The sequence below is a fragment of the Neoarius graeffei genome, chromosome 16 (genome assembly GCF_027579695.1).
Source record: "Neoarius graeffei isolate fNeoGra1 chromosome 16, fNeoGra1.pri, whole genome shotgun sequence".
Taxonomy (NCBI): Eukaryota; Metazoa; Chordata; class Actinopteri; order Siluriformes; family Ariidae; genus Neoarius; species Neoarius graeffei.
This window is the reverse complement of record NC_083584.1, coordinates 26,645,577-26,658,495: the sequence shown is the minus strand read 5'-3', so window position 1 is coordinate 26,658,495 and position 12,919 is coordinate 26,645,577. Positions and strand designations below refer to the sequence as shown.

The window sequence follows — 12,919 nt, the reverse complement described above, 5'->3', positions numbered from 1 at the left end:
ATAAGGGGCCAGAGGCATGGACAGTCACAGTACAAATTTGGAAGCAAGGAGTTGGAGAGCAAGACAAAAGCTGGGATTGTAGTGAGACGAGAGATCCTGACACTCCATCACCAGACACAAAAACGTAGGAGGTGGATTGAAATGTTGCCGAGGGGAGATAAAAGTTCTCTCTCGGTAGTTATGACACCAAGTCGAGAGATGAAAGCAGTGATATTTTCATATATGCCTTCAATCAAGAGTGGAAATAAGCCCTTAGCTAGCGCTAACTGTGATAACCTGTTGTTTTAGATTTTTTTCAAAACTGTATTTCCTGGTAAGAGTGATGGATGATCATAAATCTTTTCCACCATTTTAGAAATAACTTTTGAATACTTTCTTAAACAGAACACACCAGCTGCAGGTAGGTTTAAAAAAATTATGGGTTGGAAGGAAAAAGAAAAAAGTATTCTCGTGAGTTAGTGATAGCTTCGGCTTGAACACTAGTCGTGAATACAAAACTGTTGGCTACGCATTTTTATAAATGATAGGATGGCCTTCTGAGAATAGTTAGTTGAATGCAGGTGAGAGTCGGATTGGTTTAGACTATGGAACCGATTAGCAGATGGTTGTGGATACTTTCAGGTTCGACCTGAAGTACAGGAGGTAGGGGAATTTGCCACTTAAATCTGGGGCTCAAAAAACACACAGTATTATCTCAAAAACATACTGACACAAAGTAATACTATAAAGTTAGTGCACACATACACAAATCATCCGCACATCACACTCGCATCCACAGAGAGCGCCTCGAATCGCATGTGCTACAAGTATCCGATTCCAAACACCATGAAACTTTTTTTTTTTTCCTGATGCAAATCATGACCTTAGTACGATAAAGATATGGATCTGAATGGCAGATAAAAATCTTATAATACTACGGTCATGAAACATTTCTTCCAAGTTCTGCAAACCCTTATCGGTGATGTCATAAGCACACGTCAGATCAGTGGTGGGTTTCCCAAAAGCCTTCTTAACGCTAAGGGCATCTTAACTAGGAGAGGAGAGAGAGAGAGAGAGAGAGTGTTCATCGTGCTGCTCGCGCGACCATTTAACGATGATCTTTGTGCTACGATGCTTTTGGGAAACTCGGCACAGCTCAGTCAGAGTAAGATCACCGGTGGGTTCCTGCTGCAGACCTGAAGATGACACGACACTGATGATTTCACGCAGATGAAATCAAAGTTTCACAAAATCTCCACGTGCAAAAACAAAAAAACAGATCAAATAAATAACCTTAAAGGAAACAATACATATGTACAAAACCAAAGGTTAAAAAAAAAATCAAGCAAAATTAAACAACGGGATCTGCAAGCTTCTTGTATTAAATGAAAACTTATAAGCAAACAAATCCTAACATCCAGTCCATCAGTCCACTGTCTACTGGAGGGTCTTTTTTTTTTTTTGGGGGGGGGGGGGGGGGGGGAGATTTGGATACTTACATGAGCTACATAATACTGTCTGAGTAAAAAGGCATCTATACTAGCCATCTAATATGTTCTATATGTGTGTTTATAGTGTGCACACCCACACACAAAACAAAAAGGAAGGAGAACAAAATTAAAACAGGATTGCTAGACTCGGGCAGGAGAGAGAGAGAGAGAGAGCTGAGGGCAGGGAAGAGTGGGAGTGCATGCACGATATCCAGGGAATGTTCCTTCCCAAAACCAGGAGCCTGGAGTATGGTGGCTAAACGGCGTGAGCCGAGCGCTCCTTGAGCCTCACAGACACGGACAGACGAAGCGCAGCAGACAGAAGACACCTTTGCGGGTGTCGTCTTTGTTCTTCGGATGCATGCCTGTCCCTTCTCAAAGAAAACAAAGTAAAACTGATGCGATTTTTTTTCCTCCTCTTAAAACTCTTCCGTCTGGAACACAAATAACAATGAAAAGACGAGAACCTTCATGCACAGAGCGCCTGTTTCTTAAAAGACTCAAAACTGCGAGGCACTGCTGGGGTCGCACTGCAGCAGCCGCACGATGGACGGATCGCTCTTGGCACCTTTTATAAACTCCTCCAAAGAGAGCTTACCTGGGTGGAGAGAGCAAGAAGGGAAGAGTTTGAAGGGGATACAAAAAAAAATTTAACGTTTTAAAGCTATACGCACACGGCTTCATATCTTACCATCATTGTTCAAGTCCATTTGTCTGAAGATCTTATCTGTCCTTTTCTCTGGTGTGGACTCGTCTTCAGGCATCTTCATCACCGAGGACACCATCTTATAGATGGCCTGTGACATGAGACATAAAGATTACAGAGAACAGTGTTACACAGCAATAACAGCACTAGTATTTGGTTTGCTGCGTGCTCGTGATTGCTTTGGTTTCTGTTCTCCGCTCCATCCTCCTGTTTTTGGTTTGTTGCCTGATTGTGTTCACTTGTTTTGTGTTCGTTTGCCTTTTTATTATAATATCATAACATCTGTGTGCCATTAATAATAATAATAATAATAATAATAATAAACTTTATTAGCCATAGGGTTTCAAAATCTGACACTTATTTACTTGAAAGTTGTAGATAACAAATATAAATTAATAGCAAATATATAACGAGGGCGGCATGGTGGTGTAGTGGTTAGCACTGTCGCCTCACAGCAAGAAGGTCCAGGTTCGAGCCCTGTGGCCGGCGAGGGCCTTTCTGTGTGGAGTTTGCATGTTCTCCCCGTGTCCGCGTGGGTTTCCTCCGGGTGCTCCGGTTTCCCCCACAGTCCAAAGACATGCAGGTTAGGTTAACTGGTGACTCTAAATTGACCGTAGGTGTGAATGTGAGTGTGAATGGTTGTCTGTGTCTATGTGTCAGCCCTGCGATAATCTGGCGACTTGTCCAGGGTGTACCCCGCCTTTCGCCCATAGTCAGCTGGGATAGGCTCCAGCTTGCCTGCGACCCTGTAGAACAGGATAAAGCGGCTAGAGATAATGAGATGAGATGAAATATATAACGAGACCGTTAATGATGGCGTAGCTCACTCCGGCCCCGTCTAGTCCAGAAGGAACGATCTAAAGTGGGCCACCTTGCACAATAAATGTTGCAAGCTATATACACTATATATAGAAGCTATAAAACACCCTAGGAATACCGACCCATTTACCAGAAAGAATCCAAAACGGTGAGGAATTGACCGAGAAGAAGCGATTTTTGTTGAGCTGCTCATTAAGGCTTAATTAGTCCATAACTTCATTAATAACTGTAATTAAGCAAATCTGGATAGAAGTTATATGCACCCTAGGTACCCCTACCTTCATGCCAGAAAGAATCAAACTTGGTGAAGAGTTGAGGGAGAAGAAGCAATTTGTGTGGAAACTGTTTGTTAGGGCTTAATTACTCCATATTTTACATCACTCCTGTTTTACAGCAACTGCGTTGGTTGCCAGTTATTTCTCAGATCAAATACAAAATCTTGCTTTTAACCTATAAAGCTCTTCATGGTTTCTCCCCTTCCTATCTCTGTGAGCTAATTCATTTGTACTGTCCCTCCCGCTCCCTCAGATCTTCTGTCTGTGGACTTCTGACTGTTCCACGTTTTAAACTGGCATCTATGGGTGGCAGATCTTTCAGTGTTGCTGCTCCTAAACTTTGGAACTCGTTACCATAATCGCTTTGTGACTGTTCCACTCTCTCTTCCTTCAACGCTAACTTGAAAACTTTTCTCTTTACCTCACACTACTCTTCCTAGCGTGGCATTTTTAAATTTTTTTTGGTAACTCCTGTGCAAAGCGTCCTTGGGTTTGTGAAAGGCGCTATATAAAATTGAAATTATTATTATTATATCTTCATTATTAATTGCAATTATGCAAATTTGGGTAGAAACTACATGCACCCCAGGCAGACCTTCCTTCCTGCCAGAAAAAACAAGTGTCATCAGATGACGACATATCCCCCCAGTGCCCACATGAAACCCCACTCCAAATTTTCCTAGGTTGAATTGGTTGCCATGGAAATATAGAAAAAAAAAAAACAAGTGTTACCAGGCAAAAAAACCTCACCTGGCAGCACTTATTTTATACTTATACGGTATGTTGATAATGGGGTGGCACAGTGGTGTAGTGGTTAGCGCTGTCGCCTCACAGCAAGAAGGTCTGGGTTCGAGCCCCATGGCCGGCAAGGGCCTTTCTGTGCGGAGTTTGCATGTTGTCCGTGTGGGTTTCCTCCGGGTGCTCCGGTTTCCCCCACAGTCCAAAGACATGCAGGTTAGGTTAACTGGTGACTCTAAATTGACCGTAGGTGTGAATGTGAGTGTGAATGGTTGTCTGTGTCTATGTGTCAGCCCTGTGATGACCTGGCGACTTGTCCAGGGTGTACCCCGCCTTTCGCCCGTAGTCAGCTGGGATAGGCTCCAGCTTGCCTGCGACCCTGTAGAACAGGATAAAGCAGCTAGAGATGATGAGATGAGATGTTGATAATGGTAATATTTCTCAACTATCAGCTGTCAGGTTATAGTCCTATGAAAATCCATGACCTTGAGTTTGGCCTTTCAAGGTCACTCAAGGTTAAAGGGCATGGTGGCAACGGAAAGCCCATATGGGACTTCCTATAAGTTGATAATGGTAAATATCTGTCTATCGTGAACCATTTTAAAGTTGTAGTCCTTTGAAAACCCATCAGCTTCAGTTTGACCTTTCAAGGTCACTCAAGGTCAACGGTCATGGTGCCAAATGAAAGCCCATATGGGACTTCCTATAAGTTGATAATGGAAACTATCTGTCTACCATCAACCGTTTTCAAGTTACAGCCCTCTGAAAATCCATGACCTTGAGTTTGACCTTTCAAGGTCACTCAAGGTCAAAGTTCATGGTGCCAAATGAAAGCCCATATGGGACTTCCTATATGCTCATAATAGTAAACATCTGTCTATCGGCAACTGTTTTTGAGTTACTGTATAATGGAAAATATTATTTTGACTGAAAGGTTGACCTTTCTGGTGACCTTCACCTTGACTTTGACCTGATTACCCCCAAAATTTAAATCAGGTAATCTACGGACCATTGCCCACCTACCCTGAAAATTTGAAGTCAATTGGTGCAACCGTCTAGACGCTAGATTGTTAACAGACAAACAAGCAAAACAAAACAAACAAACAAACTGCACTGATTACAATACCTCGCCCCTCTTACTCCATCGCAGGCTAGGTAAATAAAAATCACAGAAATCCCAAAATGTCAAAAGGCACAACTCTTTTAGTCATTTAACATAACTGTGAGGTTTCATGAAAAAATTTCAAATAGTTTTTGAGTTATGCTCTGAAAACTAAAATGTTTACAGACGGACAGAGCGATAGCTATATGCCCCCACATTATATGCCGGGAGAATAATAAAAATCAGTGAAGAATTGAGAGAGAAGATGCGATTTTTGTGAAATGTGGACAACGATGTACGGATGACGGACAATACATGAGATAAGCTCATCGCTTGCCGGCCAAATGAGCTCATCTCATCTCATTATCTCTAGCCGCTTTATCCTGTTCTACAGGGTCACAGGCAAGCTGGAGCCTATCCCAGCTGACTACGGGCGAAAGGCGGGGTACACCCTGGACAAGTCGCCAGGTCATCACAGGGCTGACACATAGACACAGACAACCATTCACACTCACATTCACACCTACGGTCAATTTAGAGTCACCAGTTAACCTAACCTGCATGTCTTTGGACTGTGGGGGAAACCGGAGCACCCGGAGGAAACCCACGCGGACACGGGGAGAACATGCAAACTCCGCACAGAAAGGCCCTCGCCGGCCACGGGGCTCAAACCCGGACCTTCTTGCTGTGAGGCGACAGCGCTAACCACTACACCACCGTGCCGCCGGCCAAATGAGCTAATAAAGAATAAAACATCATAATGCGGATAAAATATTAAAACTTACCGCGATTTGTATTGACAATTGAACCTTTAAGAAATAGTGTAAAAAGTATAATAACTTCGAGGTTTGAGTACATTGGACAATTCAGAGTTAATCAAGTACATTTTTAGTTATATACATAACCATTAGTTTGTTCTGTGCAAAGTCTTACCATGCTATTAGTTACTTTAATTCTACTAACCCCCCCTTTGAGTTTGTGTCCCATGTTTCATCATATTTCCTAATTCTGACGCAAGATCTCTTTCCTCATTTATGTTTTACTGACTGGCCCATATTAAGCCTGCCTGCTTGTCTTCTGACCTTTGCCATGATCGAGAGTCTTGGATTCGTCCCAATCCATGTTTCTCTTCGCATATTTCAAATACACTCTCTTAATTTCGGGTCTCATTCTGATTTTGCAGACTTTAGTCATTTGTTTGCTGCGCAAGACTCGTTTCACGTCCTGGCATTATTTCATTGCATTTACATTCCTACGTAGACCGCAGTTAATCAATCATAACTTTCCACTTCGGCTTTTTTGTTTTGGTTTGTGAAGGTCAGCACATGCTTCTTCTGAGACACACAAAGCCAGCTCCGTACTTCATCTTCTGTATACCCGAGCTAACCCACGATTCGGTCAGAGGCTTCATTTATCTGCCAAATGTCATAAGTGTTATTAACATGGCATATGCACAAAACATTCTATTGAAAAAAACAGAAGTGTAAGCACCATGCACATCTTTCCGTGCACACATGAGAATTTCTAAGAATAAACTTGAGTGAAAATACTGTGTGGAACACTGAGTGGTGCGTACTGTCATGATTAAAGCCATGCATACACACACTGATCAAAATTAGAGAACAACCTATAATTTGCTAAATTTTAAAGTCACTACTTATACATATTTGAAATTATCCTAACAGGACTAGAAGGGCAGGTTTTTGAGCATATTTCATGATTTTATAATACATAGGGCCAAATTACTCAATTCTGATTGGTCAATCGAGGAGGGCTTTTTTCCTTAACACGGGGCCGTATTTCTGAAATGCTATTGGCCAGTTCGCTGCTTGGTTACGGTTACAAAAATTAGCAAATTTTGTCAACAAAATGGCTTTTGTAAAGAAGTTCCAATAAAATTTTGTGCACCGCTTTCAAAATCCTCGTGTCATGTCGCCGTGTCATGATGAAAGACGCTTTAGAAACTGATTCAAACGTGCAAGATAGTTTTGCGCCCTGACTGGTTCAGAAAACATGAATGACAAATGTTGTCAACTTGAATGGCTTCCGAAGTATGAATCTGGCCCTATATATTATAAACAAGTAATCGTATGGTTCCTCGTAAAATTAAGGATCAATTTCACTTGTGATTTCAAAGTTTTGAAATTGTCCTCGTCGCTTCACGACTCGGGCAATTTTCAAAACTTCGAAATCACTCGTGAAATTAATCCTTAATTTTACTCGGCCCCATACATTCTGGAGCACAATATAATAACCTTAAATGAGAAATCTGAAGAACAAATCTGATCAAAATTAGAGAACACTTTCAGGTACCTCCCAGTTATGGCCCTTTTCCACTACCCTTTTTCAGCTCACTTCAGCTCACTTCAGCCCGACACGGCTCGCGTTTTGACTACCTCAGAGCAGCACGACTCAGCTCGCTTCAGCTCTACTCAGCACCCAAAACTCGCACGGTTTTGGAGTGGGGCTGAAGCGAGCCAAACCGAGCCGAGTGGGGCTAGGGGCGTGAGCAGACACTCCCCTGTGCACTGATTGGTGAGGAGGAGTGTCCTCACATGCCCACACACGCCCCGCGAGCACGCTGGGATCTGTAAACACCGTAAACCCAGAAGAAGAATAATTACGAATTACGAGAATTATGAAGCCTTATGCGCCTCGCCTCATCTATACGCTCTTGCCAGTATCTGTTGGCGTTGTCGGTGACAACAAGCCACAGCACCAAGACCAGCAACACTAACGACTCCATGTCCTCCATGTTTATTGTTTACTATCCGGGTCGTGAGACTACCACTTAAAAGGTCACTGATGTCACTGTTTGCGCTGCCTAACGACATCACATGACGTCCACCCACTTTCGCTAACTCCACCCAATGTGTCCACCCACTTCCAGCCAGCACAGTTCAGCGCGGTTGTAGTCGAAATGCAACTCCAACAGCCCCACTCAGCTCGACTCAGCCCAACTCAGCACGGCACGGCTCAGCCCAACTCAGCCGCGTTAGTAGTGGAAAAGCGGCATTATTGGTGTTAATCTGGCACCTGGTGACAATTTCCTTCATTATTTGACGAGCCCTATTTATCTGGCAGCCCTCCTAGTTACTTTGCAAGATGGCAAGCCGCTCTAAGGTGACTGGAACCCTGCGACAACAGGTTGTCCAGATGAAGGCCAAAGGGATGACCCTCTCAGACACTGCAAGAGAAGTTGGGCGTTCCAAGTCTGTGATTTCTACAATATTGAAAGGCTGGTCGTCCACGTAAGACAAATACACGAGAGGACAGGATCATGTGGAGACTCTCAATGGGGAATCAGTTCAACAGTGCTGAAGAGGGCAAGGATCTGTCTTGGCATACAGTGTCTCGCCGTTTAAGACCATTCTTAAACGTTTCCGTTTGAGAGTACGCCGTGCGTGTTTTGGCTGCTGCTTCTCACTGGAGGCTTTTCATTTTTTCTGCCTTTTGTTTTTGTGTAGTTTGATTTTTTTGGAGCGTTTTGTACACCAGTTGTGGCATAGCTCCAGACCCAGTTTTGGGCATCCGTTCCCTTCAGGCCTTGGTGCGCCATGGGTGATGCTTGTGCTCCTCACTATGGACTGCAGTGAGCTCATTGCTCTTTTTAATATCAGGGTTGTCCAGCGCTCTGTGCTTTTGTGCTTGGCACGGCGTTCCGAGCGACGTTGCCTGGTGGTGTCACATTGGCTGTGCAGGTGGTTTGGGACATACCAGCGCTCTGTGTGGTGGTACTTCTGTACTCGCTTTGAGGATTCATGGCACGGTGTTCTGAGCGATGTTGCCTGGCAGTGTCACAGCTTCTGTGCAGGTGGTGTGGGATTTATCTTTGTGCGCCTAGTGGGACTGTGGTAGCTACGCCATTGGAATTACATCCTCACCCTCTCTTGGTGGACTCACTTCCCCCCCCTTAATTGTAAAGCGACTGTGTGTGTGAGAAGGGCGCTATATAAATTGATCTGATTATTATTATTACTGGGCGGCACGGTGGTGTAGTGGTTAGCGCTGTTGCCTCACAGCAAGAAGGTCCTGGGTTCGAGCCCCGGGGCCGGCGAGGGCCTTTCTGTGCGGAGTTTGCATGTTCTCCCCGTGTCCGCGTGGGTTTCCTCCGGGTGCTCCGGTTTCCCCCACAGTCCAAAGACATGCAGGTTAGGTTAACTGGTGACTCTAAATTGACCGTAGGTGTGAATGTGAGTGTGAATGGTTGTCTGTGTCTATGTGTCAGCCCTGTGATGACCTGGCGACTTGTCCAGGGTGTACCCCGCCTTTCGCCCGTAGTCAGCTGGGATAGGCTCCAGCTTGCCTGCGACCCTGTAGAAGGATAAAGCGGCTAGAGATAATGAGATGAGATGAGATTATTATTACTATTTCGGACTGAAAGCCCACTCTGCAGTGACCAAACCTCTCATAAGTAGAAAGAACAAGATGAACTGTGAGCTACTGCTCACTTACGTATCCCCCCGCTCTCGCTTATATCAGAATACAAGCCATCGAATGAATAAGACACTTATTATGAATGTTGACTTCAACAAATAATTAAACCTGAAACAAGTAAGTAAAGAGCAGTGTTCTCCCCAGGGATTTCAAATATCCTGGTAAACTGTCATTTTGAAATACAGGTAGTCGTCGACTTACGACCTATGCGACTTACGACCGATCGACTTTATGACTGTCTGGTTATGACTGAAAAGTGTTTCCCAGCTGAGCTAGCTGAGCGTACGACAATTTCCGCCCCAGCTCCCGGCAGCGCCCAGCATCCAGCCAGCGTTGTCAGATACTGCTGACGGTTTCCAGCCCAAAATATGTTCAAAACCCGCCAAAATACACTTAAAACCACCCAATCTGGTAACAGTGCATCCAGCCTCTTCTATTAAGTGTGCAGTGTTTCGCTGGACAAACAACGAGCGAGCGACAGCGTGCGTACGGCTTAACCAGATCTTGTGCTATAACGTGCGCAGCTGGTAATCAAAGTAACTTTCGCTTTTCTGTTCTGTTACACTGTTCTGTGTCCAATGTCCAAAACGAAAAGTTAGTTTTCAACTGTTCAGCTAAAAAAAAAGTAATTAAAACGATTGTGTTGTTGAAATGATGTGTTTGCAATTTATTTATAATCAAAAACTGATACAGGTGGATGAAAGAGTGATAGTGTGATAAAAAAAAGTACTATACTAGTACTACTGAGTGATAAGAAGTCCTAGTGAATGCTTGATAAGTAGACAATAATAAATAATTAGGTGTATTTTTCGGCGCACACTGCGCGTGTGCACTATGGCTCAAAATAATATACCGGCAAGAAATAAAAGTTACTTTCACCCTGAGTATGCAGTGTTTGACTTAAACCAAATAATGAGCCAAGGTAATGAAATAAGAAAATGTTGATAAAATAAGACTTTAAGATGATTACAATATCATTACACATCACAATATACTTACGTTCATTTAACATAGGCCGACTTACGACCAGATCGGTTTACGACCGGTCAGTCGTAACCAAACGCAGTCGTAAGTCGACGACTACCTGTAGTGTCAAAATCCACCCTATACATTTTGTAAACACATTCAGTCGGTAAACAGGAAGTTGATGTGCGAGAGACCTGAAAACGGTATACACGGTATAGAACCCCAAGCTGAAGTTTGGTACCAAGTGGCTATGATTTGTGGTTGCTGAGAAAAAGGGTGCTTCAGATGGATGGAGATACGGACGGATGGAAGGACAGAGGTAAACCAGTACACCCCCTTCTTTCTGAGCAGGGGTATAATAAAAAGGCTAGACTATCCTTTGCTGAGAAGCATGTTGTGTGGACAGAGGAGAACTGGTCCAAAGTTCACTTCAGTGATGAGAGCAAGTTCAATTTATTTGGGTCTGATGGGAAACATTATGTTTGGCGTCGAACTGGGGAAAGACTGAATCCAAAATATGTAAAGTCGTCAGTTAAATTTGGAGGAGGAAGTGTCATGGTTTGGGGGGGATGTTTTCTGCAGCAGGAGTTGGGCCTCTTGTACAGCTACATGGCAGGGTGAATGCAAATGTTTATCAGAACCTCCTTCAGCAACATGCAATTCCTTAACTGCGAGCGTCTCCCAACCAGCCCGCAATTTTCATGCAAGACAACGTCCCCTGTCACACTGCAAAATGGGTAAAGCAGTTCCTTGAAGCTAAGAACATTGAAACAATGAAATGGCCAGTCCCGAGTCCAAATTGAAACCCTATAGAGCAGGGGTTTTCAAAGTGTGGGAGAGTCAGCCCCCCCTCGGAGAGCAAATAAACAACAGCGCCCCCCCCCTTTACAATTTTTGTTGTTGCTATACTTAATGTTCCATTCATATTTTAAAAAATGGTTGTTGTACACATTTTAAACATCTGTGCTTTTTTAAAACATCTTGTTTTACACGTTTTAAACATCTGTGCTTTTTAAAATATCTTTTTTACACATTTTAAACATCTGTGCTTTTTTAAAACATCTTGTTTTACACATTTTAAAACATCTGTGCTTTTTAAAACACCTTTTTTACACATTTTAAACATCTGTGCTTTTTAAAACATCTTTTTTTTACACATTTTAAACATCTGTGCTTTTTAAAACATCTTTTTTACACATTTTAAACATCTGTGCTTTTTTAAAACATCTTGTTTTACACATTTTAAACATCTGTGGTTTTTAAAACATCTTTTTTTACACGTTTTAAACATCTGTGCTTTTTAAAACATTTTTTTACACATTTTAAACGTGCTTTTTTAAAACATCTTGTTTTACACATTTTAAAACATCTGTGCTTTTTAAAACATCTTTTTTCACACATTTTAAACATCTGTGCTTTTTTAAAATCTCTTTTTTACACATTTTAAACATTTGTGCTTTTTAAAACATCTTTTTTTACACATTTTAAACATCTGTGCTTTTTTAAAACATTTTTTTTACCCATTTTAAACATCTGTGCTTTTTTTTTTTTAAAAAAAACATCTTGTTTTACACATTTTAAACATCTCATAGCATCGTTAGCTAGCACCTCTTGGCAGACAACACACCGTGACAGTGGAGCATCTTCAGATCCAGTCCATGAAAATCCAAACTTTAAATAATCGTGGTCATACTTCCTTCTTTTTTTGCTTGGCCCAGACTCTGTCTCCTCACTCACTGTAGCTTTAGGTACTAAAAATCGATCCATTTTGTCTCTGGCAAAGGCTAGCTGATGGTCACTAAATGTCCGCAATAGTAACTTATTCTGGTTTATTTTTCCTCATGTTGCGCCCCCCTGAAGAACTCTGGTGCCCCCTAGGGGAGGCGCGCCCACTTTGAAAAGCCCTGCTATAGAGAATCGCTGGAAAATCCTTGGTGATAAAGTAATGGCTAAGAAACTCATTACAGTTACTGGACTGTGGAAGAGACTACAAGAAGAATGGACCAAGATCAAATCAGAGCAGTGTGAGAAACTAGTGATGTCCTGTGGGCGCAGACGTGCTGAAGTCATTCAAAGCAAGGGCCTCAACACTTCCTATTAAGTTTTGAATCCTGTAGCCCTCAAAATTTTTTAGCTTTGATCTTCTCTTCTGCTACAGTGGTTACTGTTCTCGAATTTTGATCAGTGTGTTTCACACAAAATAAAGGTTTTTGTTGAAGTGCCATGGTTATTAAAAAAAAAAAAATGCTAGTACAAGAGTAGTAGAACCACAGCGGATATGCCTTCAAATTCTGAGCAATGAAGATTCACAAGATTTCAGAATAAATCAAGTATTTATAAATTGTTCTCCAATTTTGATCACTGTATTTATTGATTGTGTGCGCGTGCATTTTTTTTTTAATTTAGT

The 12,919-nt window shown here is 42.5% G+C and overlaps 1 protein-coding gene across 2 annotated transcripts in view; it reads right to left on the bottom strand.

Annotated features, from left to right (window-relative positions):
• Positions 1-1,473: 1,473 nt before the first annotated feature.
• hpca (hippocalcin) overlaps positions 1,474-12,919 on the bottom strand; it is a 119,603-nt gene continuing 108,157 nt past the window's right edge. For both annotated transcript variants that reach the window (XM_060942028.1, XM_060942029.1), the window contains exons 4-5: positions 2,161-2,266; positions 1,474-2,067 (exon numbers count right to left, since the gene is read on the bottom strand). In XM_060942028.1, coding sequence (XP_060798011.1) covers positions 1,970-2,067; positions 2,161-2,266 — 204 coding nt within the window. In that variant the 3' untranslated portion in view covers positions 1,474-1,969. The remainder of the gene's footprint in view (positions 2,068-2,160; positions 2,267-12,919) is intronic.